Raw genomic sequence first — 21,083 nt, forward strand, 5'->3', positions numbered from 1 at the left:
TGTGTTGCACTAAGACCCCTGGAAGGAGGGAGCACAAATGCCATGTAGGAGGACAGTGCTGTCCCTGCAGGCACACAGCAGCTCACCAAACGCTTCTGCACTCCAAGGATTGCAGTACAGGGTTTCTGAGCAGACGCTCTCTCCCTTTTGAAAGCGGACTGCCAAGTCCTCACTGTCCCAATGAAACTGCTTAAGCCATGGAGCAAAAACACTAAAAATAAAAGCATTTAATAAGGGGATTTCACATGAACATATGGAAAGGCATCAGCCTGAAACAGTAGATACATAGCATACATAAATAAGGAAAAAGATTAAAAATATTTCAGAAATCCTAGACTCTGGGAACAGTTAGTTGCTGCTCAGGAAGGAAGTATCCTTGTGAGGCACTGTGCCGGGCAGAGCAACAAGGCACATCCAGGCACAGCTTCAATCCCCCTCGCCTATGAGAGGGTGTGAACACACTGGGCTGTGACATCCAGGAATCGCAGAGGCCAAGTTCCTGTTAGTCCGCTGAGCCTCGGCTCAGAGTACCTTGGGTTAAAGCCCAGGGTACTGACCTCAAGACCTTCAATTCTGAAGCCTCGGGCTGCCCTGTCTGGAGACTGCACCCACGCTGCTTTTGGCAGAGAAGGCATCTGAGACATGCAGAATGTCAGCCAGATGCCCCAGAGATGATAACTTCTTTAGAGCTAAGTAAACCTCAGCTGTGCCAGAAATCAGGCACAGCTCTTGAGCTAGATCTGCCACCAAGGGGGACACAGTTGTTTGGCCACTGGAGGGAAAAGTTACTTTTCTCTCATCTGTAAAGGAACAGTATATTTAGTCTTAGGAATGAGATAACCTTGCCAAGCAAATATCCATACAGAGATATAGATATGTCTGAGTATGCTGGGGGGAGAGAAAGGGGCAGGGGGCTAGACAAACCCATGCTTCACCCAACAGCCACCCTCGATGCAGGCAAAAACAGAGGTAGCAGGACCAGGCCTAGTTCTCTGTGCAATGCCACTCTGCATTAGACCTTCAGCTCTGCCTCATCTCTGTTCAGAGGCAGAGCCAAGATCCCCAAGTCTCCATTAACATGAGAAACTGCAGGGGCAGTGGTAGAAGTGTGATCAGCAAAACACAGCCTGCCCTTCGAAGAAGAGCACACAGACAGTTTCAGCCTCTGGAGGGAATAATTACAGACACATTCAAAAAGCACATACTGCTAACACAGCAACAGCCTCTGCCCTTCCTCACAGCATCCTCATCCGCCTGGTCCCTGCAGAACCAGTGCTCTCCCTTCGCTGTGACAGAGGCTCCCAACATCAACTCCCACACCTACAGTTCCAATATCCCTACATTTTCAAGGCAGCTCTTCCATTTCAGGGTCAGACTGGGAAAAGACTGCCCCACATAAAGAACCTGGAACATCCCTTTGGATAGAACAGCAGAAGGCATATAGCTTTGTAGCTCTTAAAAATCACAGTACCAAAAAAAAAAAAAAAAACCAAACAAAAAAACCAATAATAGTAATACACAGATTCTAGTTAAGCCATGCAGGGCTCCGAAGCCCTGTTTTGACAGCTCTGGTTAGTTGGACTGAACTCCCTGCTCAAATCCTGACCTCACACCTCCTGCCACCAGTTGTCCCAGAAAGCTGTCAAAGACAGAGCTCCAACTCCTGTCGGCTGCTGGTTCTTAAAGATTAGAAGACAATTATAATTGGATTTCAGAGATTATTTGCTTCGCTGAGAAGGGCTGAGAAGTGTTTAGACAGTTCCTCAGCTGATTAAATCTTTATTTCACAGTAGTGACCCCATGTGTTTCCTGTCCTGGAGTGCTTGCAGACAGCTACTGGGGGAGACTGGCTTATTGGAGCACTTCAGCTTAACAAGGCAGCTGACACTGGCCAGCTGCAACAGGGGTTTATTTCGTATCTAGATGCTTTCATCCCATTTCTATAGCTCACAGCAAAGAGCTGAATCCAGCTCCAGTCCTTTCTCCCAGTTTAGTTACTAATCAGCCACTTGCCAGACAGGCCATCCAGATATCTTGAGCTAAAGCCTTTGGCACCACTTGCAGATCACAAATAGCTGGAGCTTTCCTTCACCTCTCATGATGCTATAGCTGTTTTTATGCTGCACATGGACTCTGCCTGCCCTAGACATCTCAGCTTCCAAAGGCTGGGCTGCCCTTCTGCCTCAAGACAGCCTTTGCCAGCCTCCTGCCTCCAAGGAACAAGTCCTGCTCAGCTTAGCCTCCCTTGAAGAATGCTAAGCAGAGACACTCCTTGCTCCCCAGGCAAAGCCAGTGGCAGCGCCATATGACAGGCACATGGAAGTGGTGAGCAGAAGCTGCTTACAGCTCACATTGAAAAAGGGTAATGAGTTTATTGGGGAAGCTGCTTTCCCCAGACCCCATTTGAGATGATGGCACCCTCAGCCCCTTCTCTTCTCTCTAGCCCACCCCATGCTATGTACCAGTTGTGCGCTTCAGGGACAGTAGGTAAAAAAGACTCCATAGGAAGCAGAGAACTGGTCCCTGAAGGCACAGGGAGCATAGCCCCAAAGGAGGCCTGGAGATAAGATTAGCTGCCAGGATGCACATGAAGGTTGGAGTACCTCATTTGCACTGCTAACAGAAGGGGAAGCAAAAACAAGCCAACTTGTTAATAGCTCAGAAAAAAAAAGGGCAAAAAAACTGCCCAGCACACTGCAAAGAGCTGGGAGTACAAACAGGGCCCTATAATGCACAAGGCTCTTCTCATAAGCGAGCTCTCCAGCTCTTTCCAGAGCCAGCAGGTCAGACATGCTGCACAGGTTGTGGTTATACAGTGGTTTGCCCCATAGTGGAATGACATGTTTGTATACAGATAGAAACAAGTCCCTGCAGTCCTTGCAAAGGTCCAGTTTCAAAAGCGCTGGCATGTTGAAGGCTGCCGTGAGCCTGTAGCACTCCCCTCTCAGTGCAGCATGTATTATTCACAGCTTGTGAGGCTGGGCATTCCACACCCATGCATTGGTGAGAGGCAATTCACAGGGAAGATGACTCCTTGGAAAGCAGGCGGGCTCGCACACGTCTACAGGAGTCCTGGAGCAGAAGATTAGAGATTGAATGCTTGACACAGAACGCCACATAGGAATAGAAGATAGGCTGTCCTCCCCCTACAGGGGCTCCCACTGCAGTCTTTCCATACCTTTTACCAAAGCAGAGTACGAGACATGAGACAGCGATCAGACAAGAACAATTACTGCAGTTGGCCTTAGGCTGTACTAACTTCTTATCTCACTGCCAACCTGACAGGCTGTTAGCACCAGCCCCAACAGGCTAGCTGCCCTCCTTCCCGTGACACGCAGCCTGCCAACTCACAGAAGGGCTGTACACGCCTGCTTGGGTGAATCCCTTCAAGGTCTGGCTTCCAGAGCATCTATCGCTCACAGCTCGGCATGGAACAAATTGTTATAGCCATAGGACCACGGTTGCCACAAAGCCTGAGACAGCACCTTGCTTGCAGCGACACTGTCTCTGCAAGTCTCTCTCTGTACTTGAGAGCTGAGAGCCCAACAGGACAGGTTCCCCTCAGGAAGAACTGCACATATGAGCATCTCACCTCTTTCCGGCCCTCTAAAATTTTCAGCTTTGCTTGGGACACATGAGCTGGAGAGCCACATTTCTGTAACTGGAAAAAGAGAGGAGAATAGGATCAGAGTGTTGAGGAATGAAATGATATCCACAGCCTTCCCTGGGAGCAGGCTCTCCTAGCAGAGAGCAGTTCCCAGACAAATCTACACACAGCCTCCCTAGCACAGAGGACAGCCCTACCACAGGCAGCAGACTGCAGAGTATGGGCACTGCCCAAGCCTTAAACTGCTGATTCACTTAGAGGCAGCAGCTGTCACCTCAGAGACTAGACCATGCCTGCCCCATGTGTGCAGGCCACTCGGTAAGCCAGTCAATTGGAGGTATGTGTGTGTTGTGGGCTCTTGAAGGATGGGAGGGGGGCAGACCTGATTCAGAGTCACTGCAGTGCTGTACAGCCACGGCTGCACTGCTTGGGCCTGAAGACTGAGCTGGGAACAAGAGCGACCTCGGCAGCGATGGCCAGCCCTGGTCTTGACTGACCCACAGAACAAAGTCTAGAGACTAACATGAACCTAAACCTTCAGTTCAGTCCCGGAACAGATTGAGAGCGAAGATCTCCATATACAACTCATGGAGAGGGATGAAAGTGAGGGAAAGGGGCACAGCCAACACCCGAGGGGAGATGCAGGAATAAACGAGAGGGACAAGAGTGAGGGCCGAAGGCTGCCACCCCTGCTCCCAGTGCTGCCTTCACTATTAGCCCTGCACTGTCTTCCCACAGTAGCTTCCTAAGGCCTTATCTGATCATGCAGAAGAAACTCTAAAACCTTGATTGGAGCAGAGAACAGCAAGCAGCCCCCAAGAATAGCTCAAATGAGTGCTCAAGTTGCACTTAAATGCCCCCTTCATGCACTCCCTCATTGGCAGCTTCAGCAGGGCTGGGAGAAGCTCTTACCAGATGCATGTTCTCTTTGCTAGCTTGCTCAGGCTCTGGCGTGACATCCCTGTTCTTCCTCTCGATGATAACTGGTGTTCCCAAAACCTTCCGCTGCATAAGGAGGAGAGAGCTGTTGGCTAGTGCTCAGAGTGCAAAACAGAAAAGGAAAAGTAGGATGTGTTTCTGGTAAACAGGTGGATGCTGAGAAAGAAAACAGGAAGCCAGGCTGGGACAAAGACTGCAAAAGAGAACCACCTGAAATACCATTCCACCAGGCTTAGCCTGCATGGTCCTAAAGGATTCAGGTGACACTAGGCCTGGCCAGGAGCCCAGACGGTCAAGAGCAGGTACATGCTGCTGTAGAGCAGCCTCCAGCATGCTAGCACTTGTGCTAACAGCCACCTAGACTAAGTGACCTGCTCCCTGTCAGTCTTCATCTCATCCTGAGAAGCAACGATGCCTTTGCAAAGATGCACAGATCATACAGATATGTATTTGTCTCATAGATAATTACATTTTATACTAGCAAGGCTTATTCTTGCTGTACTCCTTTTCCCATCCCCAGTGGATCTGTGTTCTTTACCAGACAGTACTTTGAATAGTCCCTACTGTCAAGTACCTTACACAAGCCAGGGCAAGAAAGAAGCACAGAGTGCCATCAGAAACTCGCAGCAGAGAGCATGGGTCAGAGGCTGCCTTTACCTTAATGAGACCGCTGAAGGAGCGTGAGCGGGTGCGTCTTTGTGCTGGGGGTGTACGTACATCAGAACCAGGAGTGAGAGCTGTAGGATGCTTATTAAACTAGGAGAAAACACGAGAGCAGCATGTTAGCATAGCTATTAGCTTATCAGCTTCTTGTTGCTGTGCACAGCCCTGTCTGTTGCCCTCTGGCTAGACATTGCTTAGTATTTTCTACCCCCTCAAAATGGAGGGGCAGCTCAAAGCTGCAGGAAGAAGCAAGCAAAGGAAGGACACTTCTCCTACCCAGGGTTACAGGAAGCTTGAGTGCGAGGCTGCTTTGTGCTGGCTACCTGGTCAGCCAAGACCAGTAGCTACCATAGTAGAAAGGGGTTTGAGCAGGAACTAAGGGTTGGCAGACAGAATAGGCATTGGTTGTGCCCAGGCTCCCTTAAGCAGTAGGTTTTCTGGAATTGCTCACTAGACTAAGCGCAGACCAATCTGTCCCACACTATGCAGGCAAGACGAGACAGGATTTTTCTCTTCCTGAGGTAGCAAGCTCAATATGGCCATGATCAGGACTGGGGGACTTCTGGCTGCCAAATCCTTTGCTTGGGAGACAGAGAGCTCAGAGCAGCAACGGCCTCCACTATCAGCCACATTCAGCACAGGCTTCCTCCTCCCCTTCCTTCATGCAGCTCTACCTCTTGCAAGGCCCAAAGCTCACCCTCCCCAGAACTGAAAAGCAGCCCTCCAGCAGGCCTGCCTTTAGTGCTATGCCCCTAAAGATATCTTTTCTCCCCACACTACCTGCCGAATGAGCTTCTTCTTCTTTGCAGAGTCAGGCATATTGTGGACATGGCGGAAGAGCTCCTTCAGTGCCTCCTCTGTGCGCTGCTGGGTCTCCTCCTGATGGCAAGGGTCCAATCGGCTTCGCTTCTGAGACTTGAGAGGCTGCAGCTCCTTGGAGCTAGGAGAGGTCAGCAGGTCCAGGTCATCCTGGGAAAGTGGAGAGAGCAGTTGCTTGCCATGCTTTAATCCAAATGAGCTACCCATCTGAGCCACACTGGAAACTGTCTCGTGAGCTGCCTCACCCCAGCGAGCATTCAGGGCTGAGTTTTCTCTACCCCTCTGCAGCAGCACTGCACCAGCAGGCCCTGTGCCAGGCAGAGGTGACAGCAACACAAAGGTGACCCCATTGCTTCTTCCCTCCCTCCTGGATGCCAGCTGCAGAAGCTCTAACAGGCTTGCGACGGGTTACTGCAGCTTGTTCCAAAGCATCTTCCCTCTTCTGCAGCTATATGGGGCAGAAAAGCATTTGCTGGAAAGACACAGACAAATCTTATCCCAGCAGCACCAGGTAGCCTTTATTCCAGTCCCTCTTTGCAAGCAGCTTAGCCAAGGCAGTGGATGTGTCTGTCTGGAAGGCACAGCCCCACAAAGTAGCAGGTGCTGCATGTGATAGGCACAGCAAGCAGGTTTGCTGCTAGAGAGGGGCTGGTAGCTTTCCTGGTGTTTTTGATTAACAGATGCTTCAACTCTGCCCAATTTCCTTAATTTCCTAACTGCCTAAATTGCCTAAACCACCATGTAATATGGTTTCCTCCCTCCTGCTCTCTGACACATCCTCCTACATGATTTGGTTTGTTTGCAGCTTCTTTCACTCACAAAGATCCCTTTGCAGGAGCATAGCCTCTGCCCTTTCCTGGAGGGCAGGCACTGCATTTGCTGGCCTTACCTTTGATGCATGGGCTCTGGATCCAAGATAGTGGAGCCTGGCACATTCCCGGATGTAAGCTGGGGCCTGGGCAGAGGAGAGATGAGGCCATGAACATAGGGGAAATATCACACACGTTTAATGTGCTTGACTTTGGGGAAAGATGCAGCCTCTCCAAGAGCTGCTCCTCACAAGCCATTTCTGAGACTCAGCTGTCGAGAGCAGACCAAGCAGTGATGTTTCATGTCCCCAGTGCAATCTCTGCTCAGTTTGACACACATAATCAACAAAAGGGGAACAGAATTACAACAGGTTCCACACAAAAGCTTTTTCCAAGCAATTCTCCCAGCTCTGGCCAAACAGGTACCTGATAAAGAGGTCAGAAGGGGCACTTTCTATGGGAAGACTCTATGTAGACAGCAGAAGCCCACAGAACAGGACAAGGAAGGTCCTGGGAAGCCAAGAGACTATCTGTTCTGGAAACACTTCCCTGCAGGGACCTGCAGAAAGCCCCACTCTAACTATGCTACCACAACACCCCACACTGAACTAGACCAAGAGGCTCAGGACTGCAAACTCTGCCCATAACAGCACTGGGTTGACTGCCACATGGAGAAGTGTTCACAACAAAGTGATCTCCTGCATTCCAGGTGCCAGCAGCTTTCATCCCTTCAATTTCCTTATTCCACCAGAATCCCAAAGTTTCCCAACAAGAGCCCCCACCAATAACTGCCCCAGGAAAACCAGTTTCCCTTATGGAAAGCAGGTTCTGGGTGTCCAGTAGAGGGTGGTATTACACTGCACCATGCCTCTGACCTTGCCAAGGCAGAAAAGCCACCTCCATGGCTGTCTTCATTCCCCTGGGCTGTTTGCCCAGCCAAGACTTCTTCTCTAGTCACTAAAGAAACAGTTGTACAAATCCTCCTTCTCCTGCCACAGGAGAGTGCCCAGGATATACCCCTGACATCTGAGACCTGTCTGGACAAGGGGTATTCAGTCTCCTGCAGAAGGGGCAGGAAGATCAGGACCTCAAAGCACACTTACTTTGAAGAGTTTCTGTGAGTGTTTGATCATGAAGGTCACTCCGTTGTTTAGCTTTGTGATATTCTCCTGCAGGTCATTTGCTGTCACCTGGCAAAGGGACACAGACCAAGGAGCAGCTGTTAGAAGGAGAGGAGGAAGGGTCTCTTCTGTTGCCTACGTTGTTTCTGGGACATGGACACATTCAGTGGCTCAGTGGGAGCTCAGCTCTGAGGAGATGGGCAGGCAAGGCTCACAGCATGCTGACTAGCAAGTTCACATAGCCAAAGCTGCTCTGAAAAGAGCTGGCCTAACACCCTGGCCACCCAGACAGCTCTAAGGCAAAAGAGTTTACCAGTAGCCCAAGAAACCTTGCAGAGTGAGGTCTGCAAGGTTTGCCTAGAGCAGCCGTTCTTAAAAGAAGCAGGACTGTGCTGTGCTTTAAATCTTGCTAGTAAAGAGGAAGTATCAGTGACAAATGGGACTTAGGGCAGGTTTGGGCTGAACACCATGACCCTGAGTCCAGCCAGGCAGCTCTACTTCACTATTGCAGTCTCCAGCTCTCACATCACTCATCCTTCCCATCCCAGTGCTCCCCTATAGCTGCCAAGCCTCTCCTTTCTACCTTGTGACATCCCACCAGCAGATACTGAGGCATTGCTCACATTTCTGGGCCACAGGATATGAGGTGCAAACATGAGAGCAAGATTGTGGGCAGACATCTTGTTCTTGTCCTGCTTCTTTGCTGTCTGGTAGAGCAAATCCAGCAGCAGTTTGAGTAGGCTGCGGTTAGGTGCAGGAAGGATCAAGAACAGCAGCTGAAGGGCTTCGATTTGGCGCTCTTTGTCCGGAGTGCTAGTCTTATTCCCCTTCTCATCAAACAGCATCAAATCTGCCAAAGCACAGAGCAGAAGGTGAAGGACACACATTGCCTTCCCTAACAGCAGGTCCATTGCAGCCTGTTACCCTCTCCTCTTCACCCAGTCAGTTCTCTTCCAAACTCCTGCTTAGCTCTTGGCCCTGCAGTTCCCTTCCCCTTGCTTCCAAGCCCCTCAAATTCATCCATGGTATTCCTCCCACAGAATAACACAGTTGCTAATAGTTTTTATGGGTTCCAGACAGAGTAAGTTCACACAAGACAGTTCATTAAGGGCTACCAAGTACATTGAAACTGCACCTGGCTCAAGAAACCTCCAGACTTAAAACAGCTGGAGACTCAGATTACCCAACGATCGATCTACTGTACTTCCCTAGGCATCTGCTTATGCTGCTGGAGGGCAAGATTGGGCTAGAGAGACCCAGTGTGATTTCTTAGGATTTCCACCTCTAATCTTTCTACCGTAAGGGTCATCTTACCCTGCTTTTAGGAAATGAACTTCAGAATCTCCTCCAGCTTACCCTGTGGCTCTGCAGCATTACCAGCTCTCTAGGAGGTTGGCTTTCTTCCCTCTGCTCATAGTTGTCTCTCGCTGCTCACTCACCTGCAATTTTGAGGTGGGCGTGAAAATGCTTGTGTGTCAGCAGAGGCTCTGGTAATTCGCCCAAGAACATCTTCAGCAAGGTGGCCACATCATTGGAATGAAACTCCCCAGAGTCAAGGTCAATATCTGTACCACTGTTCAGAGCATCCTTTAGGATCTGTTGCCTGATGCTGTTGCCTGGCACCCGAAACAAGCCTTCTGCTCGTAGATCTGCTCAGCAGAGGGGAGGAAAAAGGACCCTGGTTATTCAAAGGCCGATTTCCTTCCTCTTACTAAAGCAGTTCTCCCAGCTTTCTAGAACTCAACAGCAAACCTAGAGTGAGCAGGATTCAGAGCCATGACTTCAGGCTGGGTCACACCAGCAGAAGGTTCAACAGAAACAAGGAGAAAGAGATGAACTCATCTGCTAGGCAATCCTGAGGAACAGTTGCCTAGTCCTGCCCCAAACTCCCTTGCCTCTCAGCCTGCGCCAGAGACCTGAGGTGGCCCAAACAGATAGGAAGGCAATAAGACAGTCACTTACGTTTATGCAGGTATTCAATTAGCTGGGAAACCTGTGCAATGCCTTCTTCTGTCAGCGGTGAGCCAAATACCACCCCTTTCTCTGTAGAACAGAGGATAACATGTTCAGGCAGCTCAGAGCCCAATAGCCCCAGAGAAGAGTATTCCCCAAAGAACAGAATCTCAGTAAGCAAAGACTAACGCACAAAAATGCTAAGGATAAAAGGTCCTAATAGACGTTATCTCACAAGCACTCCCAAATAAGTCACTTCATCTCCCAGTGCTGTATTTGCAAGGGCTTCATCATCTTGCTTCTTACCTCAGCTTAATTACAGTTTTTATCAGCTAAAGCAAACATTCTCTAGCTCCCAAAAAGGAACATCAGAACAGATGTTTCATTTTTAAAGGGCATATCTGCAAGCATGGATCCTACGGAAACAGCAGTTAAAGTGGAAAAAGCAGATGTGGCAGCCTGGATTTCCCAGGTACCTGCCTCACAGGGGCATTACATAGCTAGGAAGTGAGGCCTGCATTAGTCCTCACTGTGGCCTGACATGCAGGGAGGCAGAAGAAAGAGCTGCAGTTACAAGACATGGGAGAAGGGAATAAGCACCAGCAAGGAAGGCAGACATGGTCTGGCTGACTCATGTCAGTCTCCTTTTCAGAGATGAATAAATAGCAGCAAATCTCTCCCCCATGTCAGCTGCCCTGTACTGAGTACAGTAAAGCATGAAGTATCTTCTGATACTGAAGAAGGAAAAACTAGAAGGGACAGTAGGGAAGCAATGAACTGGGCCCTTCTCTGTAAGGAATACCAACAGCTCCTCTCACTCCTGGAGTTTCCTTTTATCTCTGCTAACAAAAATCAGGCATGAGTTACCAGTTCCAGAGCTCCAGTCAGTAATACAAGTTCCAGGTCCCAAAAAGAGAGCAGCAATTGAGCTGAAAGGAAGGAGACCTCTATATGGAAAGAATCATTAGATTAGAAGTCCACTTAAACTGAAAAGCACTTGTTGAACCACTGTAGAAAACTGTTTCTGGCTAGAAAGGGACTTGCCAGGTAAGAAAGTAGGTATCAAGCAGGTTAATATTTTCTAATAAATGGGGTCTTGAGAGTGATTGACTTCTTTCATCAGATATACACAGCCAGTACACTATGTCTCAAAAGGCTGAAGCAACTCCCATGACCTCAGCAGCAGCAACCAGAGCCAGAGGTACCACTTCTCTCCTGAGAAGAATGTAGGCTTTGACCACAGCTAGAAACAAAATGCTAGATACTGTGCATGCTGACTGGGACTGAAAACTGGAACCAGGCATATAGTCGGTTCCTCCTGTCTTTATACTTAGGCTTCAAAGAGCCATCAGATTAAAAAAAAAAAGAAAAAAAAATAGATCTCCGCTCCTTATTACCAGGCTTGCAGGAGCACAGGCCACTTCTGAAGTCAAGCTGGGCATTTGCACCAGCTTTCAGGGCTGAAAGTTTTCCTCTTACTGTTGCAGCTGATAGCCAAGTGATCCAAACAGTGCATTAGCTGGCCTGATAAAAGTTATCTCCCTCATAGGCTTTGTCTTGCTTTTTTTCTCCTCATAGAACATGGTGATTTTACAAGCTTTTCGTCTGTTGTACTACAGATCTTACTGTTCTGAGGTATGGATAATCACAGCATGTGAGAAAGACCAGGTTAACCCCGTGCACTTCTCAAGCAGCCTTCCTATGCAACTAGATTTCCGAAATATGTGGTAAGCCATGAAGAACTCTAACCTCCTGTTAGATCAAGAGCTTTCTGATCCCTCTCTGATAAAGCACATGGAAAAGGTCTTCAGCCTTGCAGAATGAAAGAGGACAATGAGACCTCTTGATCCTCATGTAAGATTGAAAGGCTTGAACATGAAATGAAAGAATGGTTAGTAAAAGATTCTTGTCCTTGAAGAAAACTAAATTCATTATACATTCATCAGATGGAATCCGTAGTGGCCAGGGAGAGGAAAACATATCTTCTGGAGACGTGCAAGGTCTGATGAATTTGATTTACTTTTAAAGTCAGAAGTTGGTATCTGAATAAGAATTTGATTCTCAAAGAAACTTGAAAGAAGTGTCTGGAGAATGGATGCTGAGTTATAAAGGTTTCGATGTTATTGTACAATTGCTTCAGAAACTAAGAAGCAGCATGATTCTGAATTTCCTGATGCTCAAAGAAGTCAGAAGTATTTGCAGTTTGATCAGCTCTGAGCTCTACAGTCCTTGGCCTCTGGCTTTGAAGAAATAAAACCTGTTATAGAGTAGCTAGAACAAACATCAAGAGAAACAAAGAATAGCTCTAAGATGAAACATATTACATGAAGTTGATTTTCTCTGTAGGCACAAACTTGTTCTCAGAGTCTGGAGTTCACAGACAGTGCCTGTCAATGCAAGGAGACACTGCCATTGCAGCCTGGGAGTGCAGCCAGTTGACTTGGAAACATCTGTTTACTGTAGCTTTAGTGCAGACACATGGTCATGGAAGCAGTCTGTATTGGGTAAAGTAGAGCTCCTGGTGGAAGAGGGACTAGCAGGAGACATCAGTTCTGACAGCTGGTAAGAACAGTGCTCCAGCAGAGTATGGCTAATTAAAAAAAAAAAGTCAGAGAAGACTGACAAGTCCCTGCTAGACAATTTCAAGAAGAACAGGGAAGTTTCCATGAACACTAAGGTGTTCACTAAAGTGTTGCACTCACACAGAGGTGAGTGCAACACAGGACCAAGCACAGTGTAACTGCAGTTTGGGAGAAGAGTGTAAAGACCTGTTATTATAGAGCAGCAAGGAAAATCATGGTGATACTGAGTAATTCTCACCAAAGGACGCTGAAGTATTTGATTTGCAGTACTTGATTATCCCCTGCAGTGCTGTTCAGTCCAGCCTGGCTGTTCACTTGCCTGGCAGGGCAAGTGTGTCTACTAGGAATCCCACCAGGTAAGCCAGGAGCAGAGGGCAGATGCCAGTACCAGAGTTCAGTCTGAGCAGTGGAGTTCAGAGATTATCCTTATAGATGCATAAGTCTGGTAGGAAAAGGAACACTTAGAGAAATGATACAAAGATTGAAAGCAAAAGAACTCAGACATACTGGTAATTCTCTTCTCAGAGGTGTTCACAGTACCAGAATTTCTCAAAGGAAATGGGAGATTCATTTGAAGTATTCAATCCCAACTGTCAACATTTGAAGACAACTACCCACAGCTTCTCTGCCAAAAAACAGACAATCTAGCTAGGAAACCATGGCTGAAGGAGGGATGTGAGAGGCATCCAGAAAGAGTCAGTTTCTGTCCAGAAAAGTGAAACGTTTAACCATCCCCTTGAGAGTGGGCAGAGGTATAAGCAGGCACACACATCTGGAAAATCCTTTAAGATATAATTAAATTGAATTGTAACTGCCAGCTGCTGGTGAGGAGAGGATGTGAAGACACGCGCTCAAAGGCAAACTTTAGACTTCTGAGAAGGGTGCTGGGGCTAGTATTTCATGATTACAACAGCCAAACATTAAAGAAAAGGTAAGAATAGTCAGGAGAAGAAAACTCCAGGTGAGTGTTGGAAGCTATGCTTGCCTCAACAGAAGAAAGAAACAAGTGACTCCCTAGGATCAAATCTGGGCTCGGGCAGAGACAGCTTTGTCACTGACTCACTGGCACTGGGATGGCAGAAGCTTACCTGTTCCACAAATTTCTAAGCTGCACAGACACGACCTTCAAGAAAGCTGGGATAATAACTGAAGGAGACAGAAGGCACTGAGTAAAGTCAGTGGCCTGGAAAACATGGACATTACTGCTGTTCACAGAAGTTGACATTCTCAGCCTTTACTGATACTCTATCATTAATGAGGAAAGCCAATGAGAAGCATGAACTACCACAGACAAAAATAAGCATGCTGAGTAAAGAGTCAAGGACACCTTGGCATGCATTGGAAGAACCTGCGGTTTGATCTGGAACACCCCTCCAGCTCGGTCCCATCCACAGAGTCAGATCAGGAAGAGTCAGGGCCAAAGCTACATTTCTGTGGTTTGTGTTGCACCGAGCACAATGAGCAGCCAACTGACTGCGGCCAACTCAAACAAACCCTCAGAATAAAGATACTCTAGAAGCAGCAAGGCATTTCCTGGCTGAATTTCCTGGCCTCTGTTTTGCTGTTTCCCAAAGCTGACATACCCAGAGATTACAAACCTACAGTATTAAGCATTTGAGAGAAGCTTGAAAAAATAGGCTTGCACTGAAATTTCTCTAAACTACCTGTAACAGATGACAGTCAGCCCAACTCTAAAGGTAGGTGCTAGGCACCATGCCACACTCACCTTTGCGTTTCAGAGACATCAGGGAACGCAAAAATCCAGAGGCTATGCCGTTTCCCCCAGGCAGCTTTGGGTCCTCCTCGCCCATCAGCTGGGCCAGTTCTGCCCCAGGCAAGTCAATGAGCCTGGTGATGTTGCTGACCACGAGCTCTGTGAACACCTCCGGTTTTTCATGGCGCAGCTTCTCCACAAAGAAATCGGGATTGAAGATGATCGGCTGGCTGCGGAGGGAGGAGTCATTGCAAATGACAAAATTGCAGATGGCATCACTGGAAAAAAAGGAAAGAAAAAAAATCTCTTCATTGCTTTGCTGTTACAGCCAGCTGGTCTGCCCTGAAGGAGACATCTGTCAACAAAGGGGCTACAAGACTATACCCATGGTACATCTTTGGTGAGTGTTCAGTACAGCATAGTTTAATTTCCCTTTGGAGCAAAAACATTTTTCGCCTCTTTGCATAACACAGCCCAAAACTAGCACTCTGTAGTGTAATGATAGCATTTTCAACAACACATGAGAGCACCCAAGTGAAGAAACTCTCACTGCATCCACTTTCTCACAGCTCAGGCAGCTACGATATCTAATATTTTATATTAACTCATCACTCTCAGTCTTAAATAAGTTCAGTCCCCTTTTCTTCTCAGAAATTTATTCCCAGTGGCCTTAAAGTTTAAATCCCAAGCTAAATGTATTCAAAGCCAGCTCATACTCATCACCTCCTGTAGCCATTCCATCATCACTACCTTCCTAGCAACAAATACAAAGCTCTCACGCCGTGGGACTTTGTTTCTAAGCTCGTAAACATGTGACACTGACTCTCAGTTCTGCTAACGAAGAGGTCAGGTGCTCCCAGGTGGCAAGCGAACAACTGCTCAGATACTGCTCTCTGCCAGCTAAAATGACTGTCCAACTATTTACTCTGAGTCTGAAGTGGGCATCAACTCATCAGGATTAGCATGAGCCACTCGAGACTAATCTGAGGAACTCTTAATAACCTTTCTCCTAATAGATCTCTTTTTGGCTCATCCAGTTCTTGCCTCTTGTTCAGGCTATCCTTTATCCTACCTCCCAGTTCTCTACTGCTGTCTAATTTCTCCAGTTTGATAACTTCTCATGTGGTATGGGAAATGGGATGTATTAGAGATACTGTTTTACTGATGGTCATCCATAATAGGTACATAGCTTTACTGGAAGTTAGGTAAGCTACATTTCCCATGTCTAAAATCAAAACAGTTATCAGATCTCAGGTTAATCGGCACTCTTAAATGCTCATGTTGAACCTTATCCAACTACCTATAGGCCTTTCACTACTATCTTCTCACCATTGTCTCAAGGACTTGCACATTTCTGAAGTCAGGCCTACCAGTCTACAGTTGCCTAGCTTGCTTCTCCTGTTCCCCTTTTACTTAAATGTGAAGATCACAACCATTCTCCACTCACAAACTATTGCTCAGATGTGATACTCTGCTATAACATGCTGCTCCAGCTTTGCAAGTCAGTGTGCCGGTTCCTCCGAGGCTCTGGGTGGGGTCTGTCTGCCCACCCAGCTTGCATACACTGGGTGCTTTCACTGTAACACATTTTTTAATTCTTTAATCATACTTTGGCTCTTGCATAATCTTTTTCTTTCCACTATTTCAACATCCCTACTCAATTGCGAGCCCCCACTGAACACTATTTTCCAACAGCAGGTGCCAAGCATACAGGTAATAGAAATACTGCTCACTCTGGCAGCTGAGGTGCAGCGTCCTGGGGGAAGTACATGCTCTGCCAATCACTCCCTCACTTCTCCAGCCACCTCAGTTTTTCTCCAGCCCGTACTCCAAAGTGATCTTCCCATGGCAGAGCACCCAGCCTTTCCTTACATTTTTGCAGAGGAGGCTACATTACTGTGTTCCAACCAAGGCTGGGCACCTGTGCTCATCGCCCAGCATGTCTTTCACAAAAAAGAAGTGTACTTGCAACCAGCTAGACCTTATACGCATTGGTTGAAGCAACAGAGCAGTAACAGGTATAGAGCATTAGTATTTAAAATACTAGTTCAGATATCTAAGAAGCTTATTGTTCTGATGTAAACTGAGAGCTGCTAACAAAGAAGTCATCAAAACACACATCAGCAAGTAAGCTGAACCCCAGGCCATTTACATGCTTTATCTGTGAACTTCCAGTTATTTGAATTACTGCTTTATACCTCTGACCTGAAAGACCATCTTGGCGTGATTTTCAGGATGCATGATCAGAATAAGAGAAAAGCTGGGACTCAGACTCCACAGGGAGAGATACACTTGCTGAAATCACAGGAAGCCAGGCTCTCAGCAACACTTGCATCGTGAGAATTTGTACAAAAACCTCTCCCCTTGCCATTGCTCTCCAAGGATGTCAAAGACTCCTTCAGGAGGATGGAGAGGAGGAAGGTCTGCAAAGCAGACTATAAGGCAATCTGCCAGGTCATCTAAAAACTTAGAAAGCTCTTAAAGGTTCCCAGCTGCATCACTCAGAGTGGCCTACAGAGCATGCTGCTGACTCCAAATGGGGGCCATATTTTTCTAAGTACCTCCCAGTAAGTTTTTCAGCAGTTTGTTATCTGTAATAAATCAAGACCAAAATGCAACAACTCAATATCAGCTGCCAAAAAGCAACTACCAACCGATCTGATCATATTCTAATTTCATTGCATGGGCCTAAAATGCACAAACAAGTGTCAACTCTGCCCATAATGTGGAGCAAGCCCTTTGCCTGAAACCCATGACAACTCATTCTACAGCAATACAGATCCTGAGAAGGGTTAATAGCAAGTGTATAGGCCCAGTGACCCTGCCTGCAATGATCCGTGCACTGTTATTCATTCACTAGCATTTTTGTTTCCCCACAGAGAAGATATGCAAATACTTTGCAGCAGTTACATCAAGCATCACAGATTATCTGCTCTCTCCAACAGTTAAATATCCAGATTCAGAGAAAAGAAATTAAACAATTTTGTCAACTAGAACTGACTGACATGACTTCTCTGCACACCCGTTGTTACAGTTACACAAAGTTTAACAACATTTAATGCAAAAATAAATAGAAAAAAGTAAATTTCTTACATGAGTGCTGAGAGCTTTTGGAGAGGCATTAGGAAGCAGAGACAGGGAAAAGAACTTGCTCCTTGTTTCCAGCAACAAAGAAACCTGCCTGTCCCAGCACAGCCTATGCAAATTCCACGCATGCTACGAGACACAAGGACGCATTATTGGGTCTGAAAGGCCCCCTTGGCACACATTGGGCATCAGCCTTCACACAGAGACAAAACAGAAAAGAAAAGCTGGACAAATTGATTCATGTCTCTTGCCAAAGGCTGTGTAGCTGGAGTTGAACGGCAAATAATTCCTACACAGAAACCAGAGCTTTGAATTAAGACCAGCTTGGTGTTAATTGTTCTTCACCTGCATCTAAGAAGAATTTGCAAAATTGCCCCAAATCTACCCTACGTCTGCCATGAGCAAACCATGCAAACACATTTCTAATGGCATTCAGGCACAAATAATGTTACAGCACTGGCAGGAAAATAACAACGTCCTTTAACTGCACCAACCCCATGCTCTGGGACCTTGCTGTAAATACTCTCTGCCCCTGTCTTTCACACTGGCCAAAGGGGCTTTTGGTATCTTTCTTTCACATCCACTCAAAGACTAAGCACACAGACTAAGCCCCCTCCAGAGCTGGAAACCGCAAAGGGCCGTTGGTTTTTGCTACAATTACTATGCAGCCATGAGCAAGTCTGCTACTTGAGCCTTCCCGTTCCATGTTTCTCTAGATTCCTGTCCAGTTTCCCTGCCTGCCGCAGCTGGGACCAGCCTTGTATACTCTTATTGTGGCATTGCACTTCAATGAGCTACTTAATTTTGAAAGGTCACTTTATTAGCAGCTCTTCCTCGTGCAGAAAATTTGCCTTTGTATCATTATTGCTAATCAAAATGGAAATGTGAAGCAACCCTCCATTTCTGAGCAAACATAAAGCCCCCACTGGCTTTACACACAATAACCATGCCAATCCTCAGTATTGCACACACGATAACCTTCAAAAAAAAGCCATTTGCCCCATCTGCTGTATTCATGTTAAAAAAGGAAGATGGGCGTGCTGTATCTACACTCACAGTTTATATTTCAGCAGCAAAAGGGAGGTAAAACATTATTCTGAGAATTTATTGCTATTTTTTGCTTTGTTTGCAATTGCAGAGTTATATTTTCTATATACGGTGACATGTGATTGCTTTATGACGCGTCAAAAGACGACAGAAAAGAACAAATAGCTTCCTCCCTGTTGCCATGAATAAAATCAAATCCCAATGAATAATAAAACTTGTACTAATAGGGCTGTGATTAAGACAGCAGATTAAAAAAAATGGGACCTATATTGTGCCGAGATTCTTGTCATTCTAGTATCTTTTAGGAGCAAAGCCTGTGATCCCAGCCAAGTCACAAAGAAAGCTGTCTGTCACACACAGCGTTCTTGCTTTAGGCATGACAGCCCCATCATTTCATGGGAAGTAGGTGGTACAGGAGGTCAAAATCATGATGGATCAATTAATCCCTAAGGTAACTAGATCCAGACCAGGGAAATGCCTTGGAAACTAGGACAAAAATGAGATCTAAACTGGCAAAACATTGTGATTGAACCTGTGGAGCAAGAGCTTTGGAAACAGACAGATTAGCTCATATGGAAGCCAGCTTACGTTCAGATAGGTGAGACTTAACTGTTTTAGCAGTTTTAACAGATTTTATATTGTTGTAATTCCATGCATGTGAAGGCAGAAATGAGTTCAAGTAATGTGAAACTAGAGCATAACGAGAACACAAATAAGACAAGAAAGCGAAGGAAGAGGTACCCTTTGGGGCAGGGCATTAGCTATGTTTGTCTAGCTGGGAAAGCGGAAAAGCTGGAAGCTACAGACTTCCAAGTAGCCTGATATAGCTAATTCAGTGGGCAAAATTCAACTGCAGTGTCGTGTTGTGCATTTCATATGTTGTCACTAAAGAGCTAATACTTCAGTCACACAACAGTAGAAAAACCTTACCATTACAGGAGTAAAAGGATTAAAGAGCTTTTGAAAATAAGGCAGATAATAGAAGAAAATCTCCTTCTATATTAACAAAATCTTTAGAATGCAAGAAACAGCCAGGCTGCTACCAAATACCAAGAGCAGAGTGATAAGCAGACCCTGCTAAAGAACACAGAATTTAAGAAATGCTTTGCCTGGGTAAGCACAAAGGAAGACAGGACAGATGCACACAGGCATGTATTTCCCCAGAGAGAGAGGAATAGTATCATCTCCTATGCAGTGCCAGAGTAAGGAATCAATTAATGAGGATATCTGAGGACAGTATTCCAGAGCCAGATAGGAGCGATCCCAGATTTTGTGAAGAGATGAAAGAACCAGAGTGGAATTATGTGAAACCATTTAAAGTACAAAAGGTCTAGAAGATAAATTATTTCCTAGATTAAAAAAAAAAAAAAAAGATTTATAAGAAGGCTAATGGGAATGAACTGTAGAGACATTAGAAGTGACTTCACAGTTAATGCTGCTTTGAGAATTCTACTTCAGACTGACATTCTTGTAAGACAGCATAACAAAGATCACATTCAGTCCTTGGATTTAGCACAGTAACTCTTCACAGAATGACTCTTTTGCCTCTGAAAAAATGTTAAGAAAAAACATGCAGTAATTTTTGCCTAAGGTTATACTCATAAGGTCTTTAGGGGCAGAGGGTCCTTTTGCGATGGGTACCCAGTGCATAGCACAGTGGATGCCAATCCCTGACCAGTTTCTAGACCTGGTACAAGTCAGTGATAACAGAAAACTCTTTAGTTCTCTTTCTTCACAATTAAACAGCTAACTTGAAGTGATTCAGCCTTTTTGCTATGGAAATCAGATAGTAATATACAATGTACATAGAGATGAGCTGGGAAACAAAGCCTGGTGTTATGGCAGCCTGTGTTGGACAACCTGGAATTAACATTAGCATTTGGTCATCTTTTGGACATCAGATAAATTGGATATTGAAGTCACTGCTATGATCTATAAAGTCAAATTCTATCGCAGCATAGGAAACAAAGCAGACCTAGGCAACATCAGATACACACCTAAGGTGTAAATCTGGAGACAAACTTACTTGGGAAGATGAAAAATTTGGAAAAGAGAGGGAAAGAAGTGTGCTTCGGAACAAACTGAAAATGCAACATACTACTAGTATCAAACAAAACTTCGGTAGTAAGGCACCTTGATGTATGTAAACATCCAGAAATTTGCATTTCATCATTAGCTTTCTCAAACTTGACCTCAATGAATTTTTGAGGGTGCTATTTTTAATAAAATCCACTGGAATGTTTTGAAGACAGCAAAACAGTACTTAAATCTGCTACGACCACAACAGAAGAGTATCCAGATGCCTTCTAATGCTAAAGGGAGAAAAAAAACTAAATGGCATCTTAGAGAGGAACTGCATGTTCCCTGCAATGCTCCTCCCTATATCTCCTTCCCAGTGTAACCAACACAGCTCTGCATGATGCCACAATGTTTGACATCTCAGACCCCCACCTCCTCTCTGTAAGAACACAGAAATAATGTAAAATTACAGGGTTTCTGACTATACCAGTAAGAATTTGCAAGTTCCTATCTCTGCCTTAACATCAGAGTAATGCAGTCTAACAGTAATAAATAAAAAACAACGTTGCTCCAATTTCCATTACCTCTGGTTTTGTTCAAAGTTTGTAAGTAGTTTTATTTTAATCTAAACCCCCTACAGAAAGCAGCAGTGGAAAAGTAGCTTAGACCTAGTCTTGATTTCACTGAAACCACCACCAAAACTGACTCTTTTTTAGATGGCAG

General features: G+C 45.9%; 1 protein-coding gene across 1 annotated transcript; it reads right to left on the minus strand.

Annotated features, from left to right (window-relative positions):
- Window positions 1-212: 212 nt before the first annotated feature.
- Window positions 213-17,339, minus strand: ARHGAP19 (Rho GTPase activating protein 19). The gene is made up of 12 exons (XM_062580011.1): window positions 17,301-17,339; window positions 14,220-14,485; window positions 9,921-10,001; window positions 9,398-9,607; window positions 8,582-8,808; window positions 7,941-8,027; window positions 6,918-6,983; window positions 5,990-6,178; window positions 5,204-5,302; window positions 4,520-4,612; window positions 3,593-3,661; window positions 213-3,072 (listed from the first exon to the last, which is right to left on the minus strand). The coding sequence occupies exons 1-12, from the start codon at window positions 17,327-17,329 to the stop codon at window positions 3,016-3,018; spliced, it is 1,473 nt and encodes a 490-aa protein (XP_062435995.1). The 5' UTR covers window positions 17,330-17,339; the 3' UTR covers window positions 213-3,015.
- Between the last annotated feature and the right edge of the window lie 3,744 nt (window positions 17,340-21,083).

Source organism: Rhea pennata, chromosome 7 (genome assembly GCF_028389875.1).
Source record: "Rhea pennata isolate bPtePen1 chromosome 7, bPtePen1.pri, whole genome shotgun sequence".
NCBI lineage: Eukaryota > Metazoa > Chordata > Aves > Rheiformes > Rheidae > Rhea > Rhea pennata.